Source organism: Dipodomys merriami, unplaced genomic scaffold (genome assembly GCF_024711535.1).
Source record: "Dipodomys merriami isolate MVZ:Mamm:240054 unplaced genomic scaffold, mDipMer1.0.p SCAF_7, whole genome shotgun sequence".
Lineage (NCBI taxonomy): Eukaryota > Metazoa > Chordata > Mammalia > Rodentia > Heteromyidae > Dipodomys > Dipodomys merriami.
In genome coordinates this window covers 33,330,902-33,347,927 of record NW_027206290.1, presented here as the reverse complement: position 1 = coordinate 33,347,927, position 17,026 = coordinate 33,330,902, and the positions used below count along the sequence as shown (strand labels likewise).

The window sequence follows — 17,026 nt, the reverse complement described above, 5'->3', positions numbered from 1 at the left end:
TTATTGACAAGACAGTAAAATCACTTCTAAGTTATTAGCTGTTTTTAAATCCTTTTTCTTCATGAAATTATTTATGTGTAATTTGTATTATAACTGCCTCAGGAAGTTTTCCTTTTCTGAACTTCTTATTTATACTTGTTCTTTGAAATAACTTCAAGTCATAATTACATAATTAAGATAATTTTATCTTAAGAATATATTTGTGGGGCTGGGAAGGTGGCTCAGTGGTAGAGTGCTTGCCTTGGATGCATAAGGCCCTGGGTTTGATTCCTCAGCACCACATAAACAGAAAAAGCTGAAAGAGGCACTGTGGCTCAAATGGTTAAGCGCTAGCCTTGAGCTGAAGAGCTGAGGGACAGTGCCCAGGCCCAGAGTTCAAGCCCCACGACCGGCAAAAAAAAAGGAAGGAAGAAAGAAAGAATTGTGGAACTATTTGCAACTTGTTCCCTTCTAGAATTGTATTTAAAAGGAATTCCAATCTAACCTTTCAAAACATTATATGCTAATGTAGAGAAGTACAAACACCCTTCTGTAGTTATCCTTTGATGTATATTTATTGGTAATAAATTCCTACTTCAGCTTTAGCTCTCTTCTCAGCCTCTCTGGTTCTGGCATCAGGAACATGCCTCTGCTAAAGCTATCACCATCTTGCCTGAAATATCCCCTGCTCTTCTCTACTTATTCTAATCTTAGCAATTCTTCAGTCCAGTCCAAATCCTTTCTTTACATTTCAGTTGTCTCCTCTTCCTCTTTATATACTCTAGTACATATTTTCTATACTTCTTATATAGTAGTCTTACAAGGCGTCCATCATAGAATGTTAGAATTATTTCAAGTCTGGACTGCTGGTTTCTTTATTACACATGGAAATTAAGTTGTATCCAATCATTTTATGATAAATAGGCCTGTGTGTTTGGTTCCCATTTACTGGACCAGAGGAAGTCCATAGAAATATTGTCATGGAAGATTTCAATTACAAAAACAAGGCAAATGAATTATATCTACTATGCTGTAGTGATTGTACTTACTGCTTATATCACTTAAATTATGTCATAATTTTGCAAGTGACTAAAAGCAACTCCAACCAAAGTAAATCAATGTACTGGGAAGACATGAGGAAACTCAGATAAAGATAACTCATTATGGTGTGGAGTCCTGCAGATGTCCCTGACAGCTGTGTGGCTATCATCTGGCAATAAAAGCCTTTGGTTTTGCTGCAGAAAAGATTTAAAAAATGAGTAAAATGTGAGATTTAAGCAGATTTATTAACAAGCCACAGTACACACTCAGTTTGAGTTTGAGTATGCAAGAGAAACTCCATTTTATCTCTAGTAAGATATACTTGTTTTAGGCTACAGTCTTGAGATTCAGATTAGGATATTTTTATACAAACCATTTGGTTAATCGATTAGTTTAATTGTACTATTTGATTAATCAGTCACTTTATTTGTTCTTTTTTTTTTTTTTTTTTTTTTTTTGGTCATCGGGCTTAAACTCTGGGCCTGGGTGCTGTCCCTCAGCTCTTGGGCTCAAGGCTAGTGCTCTACCACTGAGCCACAGTGCCACTTCAGGTTTTCTGGAGGTTCGTTGGAGATAAGAGTCTCATGAGGATTTTGCTGCCTGGGCTGGCTTTGAACCGCAATCCTCAGATCTCAGCCTTCTGAGGAGCTAGGATTACAGATGTGAGCCATTAGTGCCCAGCTTCACTTTATTTTTTTCTATGTATTAATTTTGAGATTGGCTTGTTCGGGTTTTCCTTTGGGCTTGAAGTACGTTGTTATTTGAGATCTCTGATATTTTAAAGTAGAAACTCATAGCATTAAGCTTCCATCTTAGCATTTTCTGAGTCCCTAGCTTTCCAATGCCATTCCAGTTACTAGCTAGTTAGAAACAATACCCAGAACAGCACTATCTTTTTGCTTTTTTTGCTCAAGGCTAGTGCTCTACCACTTGAGCCACTTATGGATTTTGATGGCTAATTAGAGATGAGTCCTTTGGACTTTCCTGCCCCAGATGGCTTTGAACCAGGATCCTCAGACCTCAGTCTCCAGAGTAGCTAGGATTATTGGCATGAGCCACTGGCATCTAGCAATGAATCTAGGAGTTTAAAATTTTTCTCTTATTTCTTTGATTACCCATTCATATTTAATATTATTTAGTCTTAATATGTTTGAATATTTTGTGTGTGTGTGGGTGTGTGTGTGTGTTAGTACTAGGGTTTGGACTCAGGGCCTCATGCTTTCCCTTAGCTTTTTTGCTCAGATAGCACATTACCACTTGAGCCACATCTTTACCCTGGCTTTTTGCTGGTTAATTGGAGACAAGAGTCTCTTGCATTTTTCTGCTTAGGATAGCTTCAAATCTTGATCCTCATATCTCAGCCTCCTGAATAGCTATGATCTATTGTGTCATTTAATTCCGAAGTTCACTTGTGGATTTTTTTTGTCTGATGATATATGGATAAGAATGAAGTATTAAAATCAGTCCTTCATTATCATGTTGGATTCTATGCTTTCATATCTACTAGTATTTGTTTTATGAAACTAGATATACCAACATTCAGTGTATGTGTTTAAATTTGTTATATCTTCTTTTTTTTGTTTTTGTTTTTGTTTTTTTTTTTTTGCCAGTCCTGGGGCTTGAACTCAGGGCCTGGACATTGTCCCTGAGCTGCTTTTTTTTCCCTCAAGGCCAGTACTCTACCTCTTGAGCCACAGCACCACTTCTGGCTTTTTCTGTTTATGTGGTACTGAGGAATGGAACCCAGGGTTTCATGCATGCTAGGTGAGCACTCTACCACTGAGCCACCTTCCCAGCCCCAAATTTGTTATATCTTCTTGATGTATTCTTCCCTTTATCAATATAAAGTGATCCTGTTTGTCTTTTTTCACCAATTTTCTTTGAAAGTCAGCTCTGGAAAATAAGAATATAGATATTCCAGTTTTGGCTTTGCTTGGAAATTTTATCTCATCTTTTCACTTTAAGCCAGTGTTTGTCCTACAATGAGACATGTTTTTATAAGTAGCCTGGAGGACTCTCCCTGAAAAGACTTGAGTAATCAGAACAGCCAGAGCTTCATTGTAGGTAAATCTCCTAACACTTTTATACTGTTTTTCCTTGGGTACAAAAGATTTGTGACCTTCCTCCCTTGCCCACAACCCATTTTCATTTAGTTGATGTTCCCTTTTGTTTATCCACTCTTCATTTGTTTCTAAGCAGAATAGTTTTGCAGGTAATCACAATCAAAGTCATCCCTGAGATACCTTAGAGCACTGCACATGTAGCATTCCGGTCTGCCACAGCATTTCTCTGATTTATGGAGGAATATTGAGTAGCTTCTAAAGGATTAGGATCAGTCTTTCTACAGTTTTTTTTTTCCTGATTTGCAAGAAGTCAAAAATTTTGTGAGCCAGAGTGAAGGGGATATAAAAGAAGGGATTATTGAGATAATGGTATCTGAGTTCAGATAGTGTGTGAGTAAGGGGCTATTGGGTGGAGTTACAGCTTCCTTAATTTCCCACAAGGTCTGGATTAATCAATATTTTTGGTCTGACTTTAATCCAGGGAGGATGGAGGAATTTCACAGGAATTAGCAGCAGATGAAAAGATGATATTTTGAGGGATTTAGATTTGAGAAGTTGTTGGCCTTGGCAGGCTCCAGGTTTAATAGAATACTTCCACTTGTGGGAACAGGGCTCTGGGTCATTTTTTAAAGAAACAGAAATATCTCAGGCTACAGAGATTTCAATATCCCAAACTACAGGTTCTACTTAATATAAAACTATTTTTGGTATATTTTTGGTGCTATGGTAGTTGGTTCTATTAATACCTCCAAGAAGGAAGATGTATGTCTAGCGATGAAGTGAAATGTGTGTCCAAAATAAGCAATATAATAATGGGGTAGGGTATTCTAGGAACACCAAAAATATTTAAGGAAAAACACGAATTCACCAAGTTTGCAAGTTGAGAGTTTAGTAAATCTTTAGGTCTTTATAGAGTTTTATCAATACCAATTACTATACAAAATTTATTAGGGGAAAACAAAGATTCTAAGAATTCAGTTAAGGTAAGGATTTGAACCCCTATACCTAAGAGAATTTATCATTTTACCTGCCTCAGAGAGTTTACCTGAGGCTGTGCTGCGCACAATGGTGGTACACACCTATAATCTCAATTACTCAGGAGGTAGGGATAGGAAGATTGAGGTTGAGTCCAGCCCAGAGTCTGTCTCAAAAAACAAGCCAGGCATGGTGGTACACACTTATAATACCGGCTACTTGGGAGGCAAATGTAAGAGGCTCACAGTCCAGGCTGACCTGGACATAAGCATGAGGCACTTTGTGAAAAGTAACTAAAAGCAGAAAGGACTAGAGGTGTGGCTCAAGTAGTAGAGCATCTGCTAGGCAAATGCAAGGCTCTGAGTTAAAAAAAAAAGTTAACTGAGGAACTTTTTTTGGGGGGGGGGTCCTTTCGTGGGGCCTGAACTCTGTGCCTGGGCGCTGTCCCTCAGCTCTTCAGCTCAAGGCTAGCGCTCTACCACTTGAGCCACAGCGCCACTTCTGGCTTTTTTTCTTTTTGCTTATGTGGTGCTGAGGAATGGAACCCAGGGCCTCAGGCATGCAAGGCAAACGCTCTACCACTGAGCCACCTTCCCAGCCCCTAACTGAGGAACTTTCTATGTTAATGTCAATTGGCTGTTTAGGTATCCACAAAGGAAGGAAAATCTGGTTATCCTCAGCCCCTAAGGTAGCTAGATAGAGGATCTGGTCTTTCTTTGCCTTTGGAATCAAGGACATTCTTTCCTTCAATGATGTCTCTTTTTATACAACTGGTATTTGGGTCCTTTCATAAGGCAGTCCCAGTGTCTACACTGGTAACATTCATTAGGCTTCTTGCAGTCAGCCTCTTAATCAAACAGCTCAGGTCTTTCCACTGAGGTGGCATATTTTTATTCAAGAGAGGTAAAGCATGCTCCTCTCGAGTAAAGCACGCTCCTCTCCGCCCCTCCCCCCCCCCTCACTGCCATAGCTATTAATCAAGCAAGCCAGCTCCTGTGCCTGGAACTGTTCTCCCAGGACTTGTTGAACTTTTCTTCTCTTATCTCAATTGTTGAAAATGCAAATGCCAATTGGATAATGGGATTTGTGGGCTCTATTGTTTGTCTTTGAGTCTTTTGGGCTGATACTTGAGGAGACTAATGATGAAAGTTCTCAATAGTACTTGCCCTTCAGGTGGCTCAGGATTCATGTTGCTATACTTTCTCAGGTCTGTCAGATGACTTCAAAACTGGGCAAGATTTTCATCTTCTTCCATAATGTGTCTGATTTTTTTCTTGGATAGGTTTGCTCACAGACTGTTGCATCCCCCAATTCAACAGTTGGTCATATGACTTCAGAATCTTCACTCCCATCTAAGGTCCTCATTTGAAACAGCTGTGGTCTCAGACTTGGTGGGATCCCTTGCATGGATTTTATCCCCAGAAACCTGTGCTGTTCAAATTTGGCTTTTCTCCCCAGGAATACAACAATTTGGAAGACTAATATACAAGGCTGGGAGAAATTAAATCGAAGGCAATGTTCAGGAACCTATCAGGATCTTCTGAAAACAGGTCCAATGTTAGTATAGTCCAGTTAGTGCTCTAACTGGCCAATGAGAAGGAGCATGCTTGCACAGAATTCTGTCTTCTCCTCCTGCCATTTTCCTTAAAGGGCAGAGATTATTACTCTCAGGAACATCTGGATGGTATGAGGTCCCACTTTGAGTTACATTCATGGGAATAAGTCTCTGTTCTCATGGGAGTGAATAAGTTTCAAAGGGAACTGAAGTTGATTGAAGTACCCATTGTTTCAAAAAGCTGTGGTGGGTTGACTTGGTTCCACTTTGCTAGAAAGAAGAAAAAGAAGAAAGAAATCTAGGCTCTTTTAATTGGGTGGACGGGAAGAAGAGAAGGGAGTTGGGGTTGTGGGGAGTTGGGGTTGTAGGTGATTGGAGAAGATGGTTATGATGATTCTATAGGTTCTGAACTACTTCTTGTCCTGTCGTTGTCTGTCTTTACTTTCGTTTTCCTTTGTGAGCACGGCTGCTCCGATTCGTATTGTGTAAAGGGTTGTCGAAGCAGACGCGCTTGCACAACAACCCTGGAGGAACTGGGAGATGTCCCAGATCCTCTTGTGGGGGGATCCTTGGAACCCCGCCATGTGAATTGTGGGGCAATGGTCCTTGGAACCCTGCTGTGAGAATTGTGGGGCGTGGGTTGGTTCGGTGTTGGGCTGGAACTGACCAAGAGGGCCTCCTAACCAAGGCCCAACTCGCCCAGTCCGCTCCTTCTGCTGTGGGGCGTGGATCAGTGTGGAACCCCACCGTGACAGGAGTCAGCGGACCAATTCGGGAGATCTCCACTTCATAACTGTCAGGCCTGCGTGTGTTTTGTTTGTACCGTTTATTGTTTTGGACTGTACGACTGACAGGACTGGAAACCATGGGCACCACTCCATCTAGCCCCCTAGACTTACAAAAAGAAACTGAGAAAGAGGAAAAGAAATTGTACCCCCCAGTTTTTCAGGGAGATAACTTGGAAGAAGAAATGTTTCCTCTCCCACACTCCCCTTCCCAGGTTCCTTTTGTAGAAGCTGAGAATGATCAAGAGGAGGAGGGAGCTCTAGAACCAGCAGCCGAACCCTCAGCACCTGCCCTTAAAGTTTCTGAGGGGCCAGTCACTCGACACCACCATAGGATCAACCCCCCTTCTAATGCAGCTGTTTTTCCCTTACGCGCCGTAGGTCCTGTGGATGCGGATGGTCAACAGCAACTCCAATATTGGCCATTTTCTACCAGTGATCTATACAATTGGTGCACCCAAAATGCCCCCTTTTATAAGAAACCCCAGGATTTAAGTTGTTTGCTTGAAACTATTCTCTTTACTCATCAGCCCACTTGGGATGATTGTAGTCAGCTTTTACAGGTCCTTTTTACCACTGAAGAGAGAGATGGTATCTGAGAGGCGGCCCGGAAACATATCCCTACCACTGAAGAGAAAGACCGTATCTGAGAGGCGGCCTGTAAACATATCCCTGGCCCCACAGGAGCGCCCATCACGGATTCTGCCCTGATTGCTGCCTATTTTCCTGAGATCCAACCAACATGGGACTACAATAGGTTGAAGGTAGGGAGTGGGGCTGCTGGCAGGTCTCAAGGCGGTGGCTCGCCGACCTACTAATATGGCCAAAGTTTATGATGTTAGACAGGGAGGAAGTAAAAGTCCACAGCGTATCTTGAGCAGCTCATGGAAGCTTTTAGTCAATATCTTGAGATCCAGGAGTCGGCTCAGATGATTATGTTTGCCTATATAAATCAAGCTGCACCAGACATAAAGTGAAAGTTGCAGGCTCTAGACAGACTTGGTGAAAAGTCTATTAGGGATCTAGTAGCCGCAGCAGAAAAGGTTTACAATAAGAGAGAGACAGAGGAGCAAAGACAGAAAAGGAAGGGCAGAGAACGTGATATTGAGCATGAAAAGAGAGACCAGGCCAAGGAAAAGAGGCCAGATGTGTTGGACTCGCCACTATCGCATGCCGAGCATACCTGGTTCACAGACAGCAGCAGTTTCATTAGAGATGGAAAAAGGTACGCGGGTGCAGCAGTCACCACGGACACTGAGATAGTGTGGGCAGAAGCACTTCCCCAGGGAACGTCTGCACAAAGAGCTGAACTAGTGGCATTAACGAAAGCCCTACAGATGGGAAAAGGGAAGAGACTAAACATTTACACGGACAGTCAGTATGCTTTTGCCACCGTGCATGTCCATGGAGCCATTTACCAAGAGAGGGGGCTGCTGACAGCTGAGGGAAAGGCTATTAAAAACAAACAAGAAATTTTAAGCATCATCCGGGCCTTATGGGAACCAGCAAATATTATGCACTGTGCTAGCCATCAAGCCAAAGGAAATAACTTGGCCGATCAGGCAGCTAAGGAGGCGGCCCTCCAGCCCAGAGCGGAAGTACTGACTCTAGTAGACCCAGGGCCATGAGCTTTGCCTCCTGAGCCTCAGTACTCCCAAGAAGACTTGGAGTGGATAAAGAAAATTCCCATGGCCTATAAACCCCCAGACAGAGAAGAAAACAAAGACTGGTGGAAAACTGGTGAGGGGAAACTTATCTTGCCACAAAGATTGGGCAAGGGGATTGTTAAGAGAATCCATCGGGTCTCTCACATGGGAACCCAAAGAATGCAGGACTTGCTTTGACACTTAAAAGTAAAAATTAGGCAAGGAAATCAACTCATTGAGGACACTGTTAAAAATTGTAAAGCCTGTCAGCTCACCAATGCCCCCCAATCAACTGGTTACAAAAGGAGCTCGCCTCCGTGGAGATAGGCCAGGTGTGTATTGGGAAGTAGACTTCACAGAAATGAAAACTGGAAAATTTGGATATAAATATTTGCTAGTTTTTGTAGACACCTTTTCAGGATGGGCCGAAGCCTACCCAACAAAGCATGAGACCACGAACGTCGTGGCTAAGAATATCCTGGAAGAAATCCTACCCAGGTATGGCTTCCCATCCACCATTGGGTCGGACAATGGTCCGGCCTTCATCTCAAAAGTAAGTCAAGGAATAGCTGCAGCACTGGGGATGGATTGGAAACTGCACTGTGCTTATAGACCCCAGAGTTCAGGGCAGGTAGAAAAAATGAATTGGACTCTAAAAGAGACCTTAACTAAATTGGCCTTGGAGACTGGTGCAGACTGGGTATCACTCCTTCCTTTTGCCCTGTTTAGAGTAAGAAATTCACCCTATCAGCTTGGCTTTACTCCTTTTGAAATAATGTATGGACACCCTCCACCCATTATCCCTAGCCTTCAGACTGAATTGCTTGCTACTGAATTGCTTGACTATCTACAGCTTGTCCACAAAAGTGTGTGGCCCCAGCTTAGAGCATTATATGATTCTGCTTCTATTTCTACCCCCCATTTGTTTAAACCAGGGGACAGGGTGTTTGTTCGAAGGCACAACTTGAGATCTCTGGAACCACGGTGGAAGGGACCTTACATGGTGATACTGGCTACACCCACTGCCCTTAAGGTGGACGGCATTGCTGCTTGGATCCACTGCTCCCATGCCAGACCGGCTGACCCCGTTGCCCTAGACGATTGTGGGGAAACATGGGAAGTCTCCAAGCATCCTACCCAACCACTCTGTGTACGCCTCAAGAAAAGAAAAGACTGATTGTTATTGGTATTGTTATTTATGGCTAAGGTCAGAGAGAAACTAGAAAAGAAAAGAATCCATTCAAGATCGAGAGCTGTTGTTGGAGTTTAGTTTTGGGCCGGAGCCACAAGATTGTGTCTCAGGACCATAAGTCAAGGGGGGGGGGGAATGAAGGATTAAAGTACTTGAGGCAGTGACCATTTGGTGCTTGTTTCAGAGCAGAGGAACACGTGGTGCTAAAACACCTGGTTGTGTGACTTTATAAGCCCTGCAAATCCTTAACTCGGGGCTCTCCTCCTAGGCTCCGCTGTGTTGGAGTGTAGGACGAGGCCCGAGCTGCAGCCTGTCTAAATAAAACCTTAAAACAGCTGTAAAGTCTGACTCTTGGTGGTGGTCTTGGTGGGGGTCCTGCGACCTGGGCACAACCCTTCTCTGGTGGTCATCATGCATCATCAGAAACCTCAACAATGCATCCTCTAAAGGATCCTCTAGATACAAGGGACTCCCAGGGCAGTGAGCATATAGCACAATTTAGAGAGGCTCCTCCATTTGGAGTCCATGAAAGCTTGCCCATAGAGAATCTCTATTTTTCCTCTCTTTTCAAGAACAGAGCCATAGCCAGGTGCTAGTGGCTCATGCCTATACTCCTAGCTACTCAGGAGGCTGAGATCTGAGGATTATGGTTCAAAGCCAGCAAGCATGAAAGTCCGTGAGACTCTTATCTCCAATAAACCACTCAGAAAACAGGAAGTTATGCTGTGGCTCAAGTGGTAGAGCACTAGCCTTGAGCTAAAGAGCTGAGGGACAGCGCCCAGGTCCAGTGTTCAAGCCCCACAACCAACAAAAAGGCAAGTTGTCAAATTTATATATTTAGGCAAAATTTCCCCATTTTTCAGTTTATATTTTGATCATTCAGTATTGCAAAAAATATATATATAAAGGAAATAACCTTTCTCTTTTTAATTCTTCCCCTTTAAAATTATTCCAAATCTTTTAGTATAAAACTTCAAAGGGAAAGCAGGTCTGGTGGCTCATTCCTATAATAATAGCTACTGAGGAGGCTGAGATCTGAAGATCTCAGTATGAAGTTAGCTCAGGCAGGAAAACCCATGAGACACTGCTCTCCAATTAACTACTAAAAAAGCTGGAAGTGGAGCTGTGACTTAAGTGGTGGAGCTCTAGTCATGGGCAAAAAAAATTAGGGACAGTGCCCACACTCTGAGTTCAAGCCCCAGAACCAGAACACACACACACACACACACACACACACACACACACACACACACACACACACACACACACACACACACACACACACACACACACACACACACAGAGCTTCAAAGGGAAGTTGAATTACCAATTGTTTCAAAAAGTTGAAATGGGTAGATTTGGTTCTGCTTTGTTAGAAAAAAGATAAAAAAGAGAGAAATCTAGCATCTTCCTGAGTTCCTTTGTCTCCTTGACTAGCTTGTAATAACCTATCCTATTTCACCATTTCCCAGAGAGTAGGTATCCTTTGTTTCCAGTAGGAGACCTTTCCCTTGGTATCCTTGGGGGATTTGGGGTACACAGAGAAAATTCTGCCCCTTTGCAGTAAGCTTCAAAGACTGTGTGATACAAAGTGATGGGTCAGGTTTGCAATCCATTTTGGTTAAGTTCTTTCCCAATACCTATTCTCAACACGTTGTGTGGTGTTTTAGGTTTTGGTTTTTTTAGTATGCTCTTGAAGGGCAGAGTTTATTCTAAGACTCTGTAAACATCAGCATTATATCTGACACTATTTTGCAAATAAATAATCTGAGGATCAGATCCAATTAATAGCTCAATAGAGATAGTAGTTTCCTCAAAATGAACCCCTTGAAGTCTATTTAAACATCTAGCTTAGTGAAACATAGGAGAAATTCAGTGAATATTCCTGGTAGAAATGAATGATTAACATGGTAATTCTTGTATTTCAAATCAGATTTTTTTCATTACATTTTTTTCTGTTGTTTCCTTTTTCTGTTTGCATTTCATGAAAAAAATAGTAGCCAAAATATAGCAGATGTAGCTACACTACTATCAAATAAAAGAGGTTTCAATTTAAAATGTCATAACAAAGAGTATAATATACTACAAAAACAACAACAATAAACAATAAAACAAGAATATACCAGGTGTGAATAGCTGCATATGAAATGACAGCCCACTCAAATATGTAGAATAAACAATAAAACAAGAATATACCAAGTGTGAATAGCTGCATACGAAATGACAGCCCACTCAAATATGTAGAAAGCAAACAGGAGAAATAGTTCTTCAGCACTCAACTCTCTACAACAGATTGAAAATACATAAGTACAAAAATGGAGGACACAAACAACACAATAAACAAATTAGATCTTACAGACATAGACAGGACACTCAAACCAAAGAACCAAACACCCAAATAAAAACAATCAAAACCCAGTATTTAATTTCTTTTCAATTGCACATGGGGAAATTTTCAAGATAGAGCATCTATTAAAACACAAATTAAGGTTCAACAGATTTCAAAGTATAGAGATAATATAGTTTCTTATCTGGCCATAAACAGGTGAAGTTAGAAATGAACAGCAGATGTAGAAGAATTTGTGTTTGTGGAAATTAACAAAACATTGTTTTAAAAAACAATGAATCCAAGAAAAGGAAACAACAAAATAAAGAATGAAAATGAAAACACATACATAAAAATTTTAAGACACTGTGAAAGCAGCAGCAATAGGAAAATTATAACTGTAAACACAATGAAAAAATGATCACAAATCAACAGTTTATAACTTAAGAAAACAGAAAAAGATAAACACAGCCACACAGCAGTCATTGTTTTCCTAGCTATTCAGGAGGATGAGAGCCAGCAAATCATGAATTGAAGCCAGTCTGGACATAAAGTCTGTGATACATCATCTCCAAAAACCAGCAAAAATCCCAGCTAGACAAAGTGGCTCAAGTGCTAGAGCACCAGTTGAACAAATAAGCAAGTGCAAATACCAACCTTGTTACATGAGTGCAAACCTTGGTACCAGAAAAAACAACAACAAATGAGACCTGAAACTAGCAGAAGAAAAGAAATAAAAAAAAATGAAAACAAGGGCTGGAAAGGTGGCTCAGTGGTAGAGCGCTTGCCTTGCATGCCTGAGGCCCTGGGTTCGATTCCTCAGCACCACATAAGCAAAAAGAAAAAAGCCGGAAGTGGCGCTGTGGCTCAACTGGTAGAGCGCTAGACTTGAGCTGAAGAGCTGAGGGGCAGTGCCCAGGCCCAGAGTTCAGGCCCCACAACCTGACACCCCCCCAAAAAAATGAAAACAAACCCAGTCACAGGTGGCTCATACCTGTCATCCTAGCTACACTCAGGAGGCTGAGACCTGAGGTTCATGGTTCAAAGCTAGCCTGGGCAGGAAAGTCTATGACACTCTTTATCTCCAATTAACCACCAGAACACCAAAAGTAGTGCTGTGACTCAAAGTGGTAGAGTGCTAGCCTTGAGCAAAAGAGCTCAGGGATGTAAGGTCCATTCCTGGATGGTGAGCAGACTTCGCCCACTACCTGCATTACCTAGGCATCTGGAACACCTGGAAGAGGTCACACCTGGATCTGATGTGGCCACACCTTTCTCCCACCTGGTCGCACCTCCTTTGACCTGTCCCATTTCCCTTTACCTGGACATACCTTTGCCCGCCCCTACCCTATATAAGGCCTAACCCAGGGCCAGACACCCTCTTTGCCAGCCTCATGGAGGGCTAACATGGCCTGGTGCCAGCCAGAATGATGAATAAACCTACCCCTTACCTGAATACCACATGCATGGTGCTGTTCTTATTCAGCTACCTCTTTTTAAAAACCTAACAAGGGATAGCACCCAGGTTCCGAATTCAACCCCATATTGGACCCCAACAACAACAACAAACAACAACAAACCCAGAAACAAAATAAGAATTAGAAAAAGAACAATCAGTGAAACAAAAATCTCATTTTAAAAGCATAAAAATGGACAAACCCTTAGCTAGACACATACAAACACATACACACACATACACACAGAGGAAACTCAATTTACTAAAAAAATAAATAAAAATGGGAACATTACCAATTTTACAGAAAAAAGTACACATCGTGTACCAACAAATTGGATAATCTAGATGAATCAGATCAATTTGTAAAATATATATCTTACCTAGGCTAAATGACAACTAGGAAATATGAAATAGGTAATGGAATCAGTAATCAAACATGTCCCAATAAAGAAAAGCCCTGGACTCAATGGCTTCACGGGTAAAATTAAAACTAATCCTCATGTTTAAAAAATAAGTATTTAAGCCCGGCACTGGTAGCTCACGCCTGTAATCCTAGCTACGATGAAGGCTGAGATCTGAGGATCGTGGTTCAAAGCCAGCCTGGACAGGAAACTCCCTGAGACTCTTATCTCCAATAAACCACTAGAAAACCGGAAGTGACACTGTGGCTCAAGTGCTAGAGTGCTTGCCTTGAGCTGAAGAGCACAGGGACTGAGCCCAAGCTCAGAGTTCAAGCCCACGACCAAACCAAAAAAAAAAAAAAAAAGTATTTAGAAGGGATACTTGCTAGCTCATTTTATAAAAAGCATTTCTGTGATACTCAAATCAGACAAATATACTACAAGAAAACTACACAGCAGCATTTCTTCTGAACACTGATAGAAATATCTTCAGCCAAATATTAGCAAATTTGGGGCTAGGGATGTAACTTCGTCGTGGAGTACTTGCCTTGCATGTGTGAGACCTCTAGTACCCAACAGCTACAACACACAAAAAATAAAACAAAAAAGTTTTAGCAAACTGAATTCAGGAGTATGTTAAAGGGGCACTGTAACTAAATAAGATTTACCCTTGGGAGGATGACTTTTTGTCAAATTAATGTAAACAAAGCATTTGAAAGAAGTTTCATCCTTTCCTGATAAAGAGCATTCAAAAACCTAGTAATGAGGAAACTACCTCAAGATAAAATCATATATAACAAACTCACAGCAAATCTATACTCAGTGATAAAAGACATAGAACTTTTCCTTTAAAATGAAGAATGACTTTGATCAGGTGTTAAGAGCTCACTTGCGATCTTACTACTCAGGGCTCATGAGTGAGACCTTGTCTCAAAAATGGAATACACAAGGCCTGGTGCCATGGATCAAGTAATAAAACATACTTTCCTAGTATGCTTTCCATGGACAAGGTCCTAGGTTCGATCCCTAGTACAGGTAACAATTTGTGCGTGTGTGTGTGTGTGTGTGTGTAGGTGCATGGCATGGGTGGTGTTAATTTGCTTTTTCCCTCAAGGCTGACACTGCTGAGACACAACTCCCCTTCTGGTCTTTTGGTGATTAATTGAAGAGTCTCAAGGATTTTTCCTTGCCTGGGCTGGCTTCAAACAACAATCATTAGATCTCAGTCTCCTGAGTAGTTAGGATGATAAGCATCAGCCATTGATATCCAGAAGGAATTTTTGTTTTTTTTAGATCAGTAATGAAACAAAGATGCCTGCTTTTTCCACCATGAAGGGGAATAAGGTTTGGGTAGAAATGGTCTGAATCTGTGATTGGAATGAAAGGGAGAAGAAGAGAACATGACTGGTGCTAAGAATTCTAAGGAAAAGAAAGCATGAGCCCATAGTGGTAGTGATTACTGCCAAGTGTAATATCCTGGAGTGTACTTTTCAGGGAGACTGGGAACAATGCAACATTTGCACCTATGGAAACACTCAAGGACTCAAGGGACAACTGGATGGACTACTTAAGAATATGATCACCCACCTGCACCCCTCCCCAACAAAAGCCATACAAATACATTTAAAATAGAAAATAATTAGTTCAATAGTAAATGCTAGGATTGTAAGGAGTAATACAACGACTGGAGAAAAAGAGTAAGCCGAAAGAGTTCTTCATCAAGTAGAAAGGCAGCAGGTATTCTCACACATACAAGAAAATGGAAGGCAAAAACTACAAGCCCTAGCTGTCAACACAAAGGAGGTAAATTAAAGGGACGAAGCCAATAATTCGTTTAACTATAAGACGCTAATCCTATAATGTATAATATGTTTTACCCAGGAAAATCATCCTATAAAAATCAGGAAGCAAGACCTGACTGGATCCCTGCAGCAGCAGCCCTGGCTACTGCGGCCTCTCCGCGCCCTCCTCGCCATTTCCTTCGCTTCCGAGAACTCGGCCTAAGACGTGGCCGCCTCTGATGATGTCATCAAGGCGTTCCTTGACATGCCGGTGTTGGCCGCCTCTGATGACGTCATCAAGGCGTTCCTTGATGTGCCGGTGCTGGCCGCCTCTGATGATGTCATCGAGGTGTTCCATGACATGCCGGTGCGTGAGCCGTGGTGCCAGAGGAACTAACAGGTGCTGAGAGGTGGTGCTGCACTTCCGGAGGAAGGAAGGGAAGAGCCTGATAATGTAATGTGGGCAACACTATGGATGAGTCCTGTGCCCCTTTTGACAAAGATTGCCCACAGGCCGGGCTCTGGTGGCGCACGCCTGTAATCCTGGCAACTCAGGAGGCTGAGATCTGAGAATCATCAGTTGAAGCCAGCCTGGGCAGGAGAGCCTTTATCTCCAATAAAATACTCAGAAGAAGTCTGAAGTGGTGCTGTGGGTCAAGTGGTAATTCAGAGACAGTGCCAAGGCTGAGTTCACGCCCAGGACTGGCAAAAAACAAAACAAAGTGCCAATAGGTCCTCTACTATGGATGATACTAGCACAAGGAGGAGGATATGGTGTTTATCCTCTGGGTCCCCGAGTGTGCACCACTAAAGAGTAAAATGATTGATTCCACCTCCCAAGTCCCCATCAAGGAGAAACTAGAAGATGGGATCGAACTTGAATTATAAGCGAAGCACTAGGAGAAAGTCAAGGATCTTCTTGCACCCCACTGAGAAGCTGGAGTGCATCTGTACCATTTCCCTAAAAGGCAAGGCTGTAGGAACATCTGCTCCAGAACTACTCTGCTTTAGGGGATTTCAGACTGCCTCTTTTCTGAGGGCCTGGGGAAATCATTCAGACTAGTTACCAATCTTCCATACTCAAAAAATCCTTGGATTTTCCTCCTCCCTCCATGACAAAAACACTGTTTAAAAAAATTACAGAACAAGTTGTTCAGCAGCCTGGCAAAATATCTGCCTGGCAGACCAGCAGACAAAAACACTGTTTAAAAAAATTACAGAACAAGTTGTTCAGCAGCCTGGCAAAATATCTGCCTGGCAGACCAGCAGGTATATTGTGTCATTTTGTTCATTCCATATTTATTGAGAAGTTGAAGGGATTGCCACAGCACCAACAACCCCAGCACCACACCCCCTAAAAATACCAAATTGAAGTCTAGGACATAAAAAAAAATAGTGTTGAAAGCCTCTCCAGCGCAATAGGAAAATAGAACGTGGAATTTCAGGAACTGGAGATAGTTTAGACATATTAGAAAAAACTAGGAGAAAGTACTGGGGGGAAAAAGGATAAAAATTGTTTGAAATTCAAGCAGTTGCTACCGAGATCATACAGCTCACAAATGTTAAATATTTAATGTTGGGTCCTGTGTGTGTGTCTGAGAGAGAGAGAGAGACACACACACACACATACACACAGAGAGAGAGAGAGAGAGAGAGAGAGAGACTAGAGATTAAAGTGAGAGCATCACACTTTTGCTTAGCTTTTCTTGCTGAAGGTGTTGCTCTACCACTCTTATCACAACTGCACTTCCAGCCTTTTACTGGTTAATTGAAGAATCTTGTATTTGTTTGCTCAGGCTGGCTTTGAACCATGATCTTCAGACCTA

At 42.0% G+C, this 17,026-nt stretch overlaps 1 protein-coding gene across 1 annotated transcript in view; it reads right to left on the bottom strand.

The window, feature by feature from the left end:
• Chia (chitinase acidic) overlaps positions 1-15,425 on the bottom strand; it is a 28,882-nt gene extending 13,457 nt beyond the window's left edge. The window contains exon 1 of the mRNA XM_070006282.1: positions 15,297-15,425. Coding sequence (XP_069862383.1) covers positions 15,297-15,309 — 13 coding nt within the window. The 5' untranslated portion in view covers positions 15,310-15,425. The remainder of the gene's footprint in view (positions 1-15,296) is intronic.
• Positions 15,426-17,026: the final 1,601 nt, after the last annotated feature.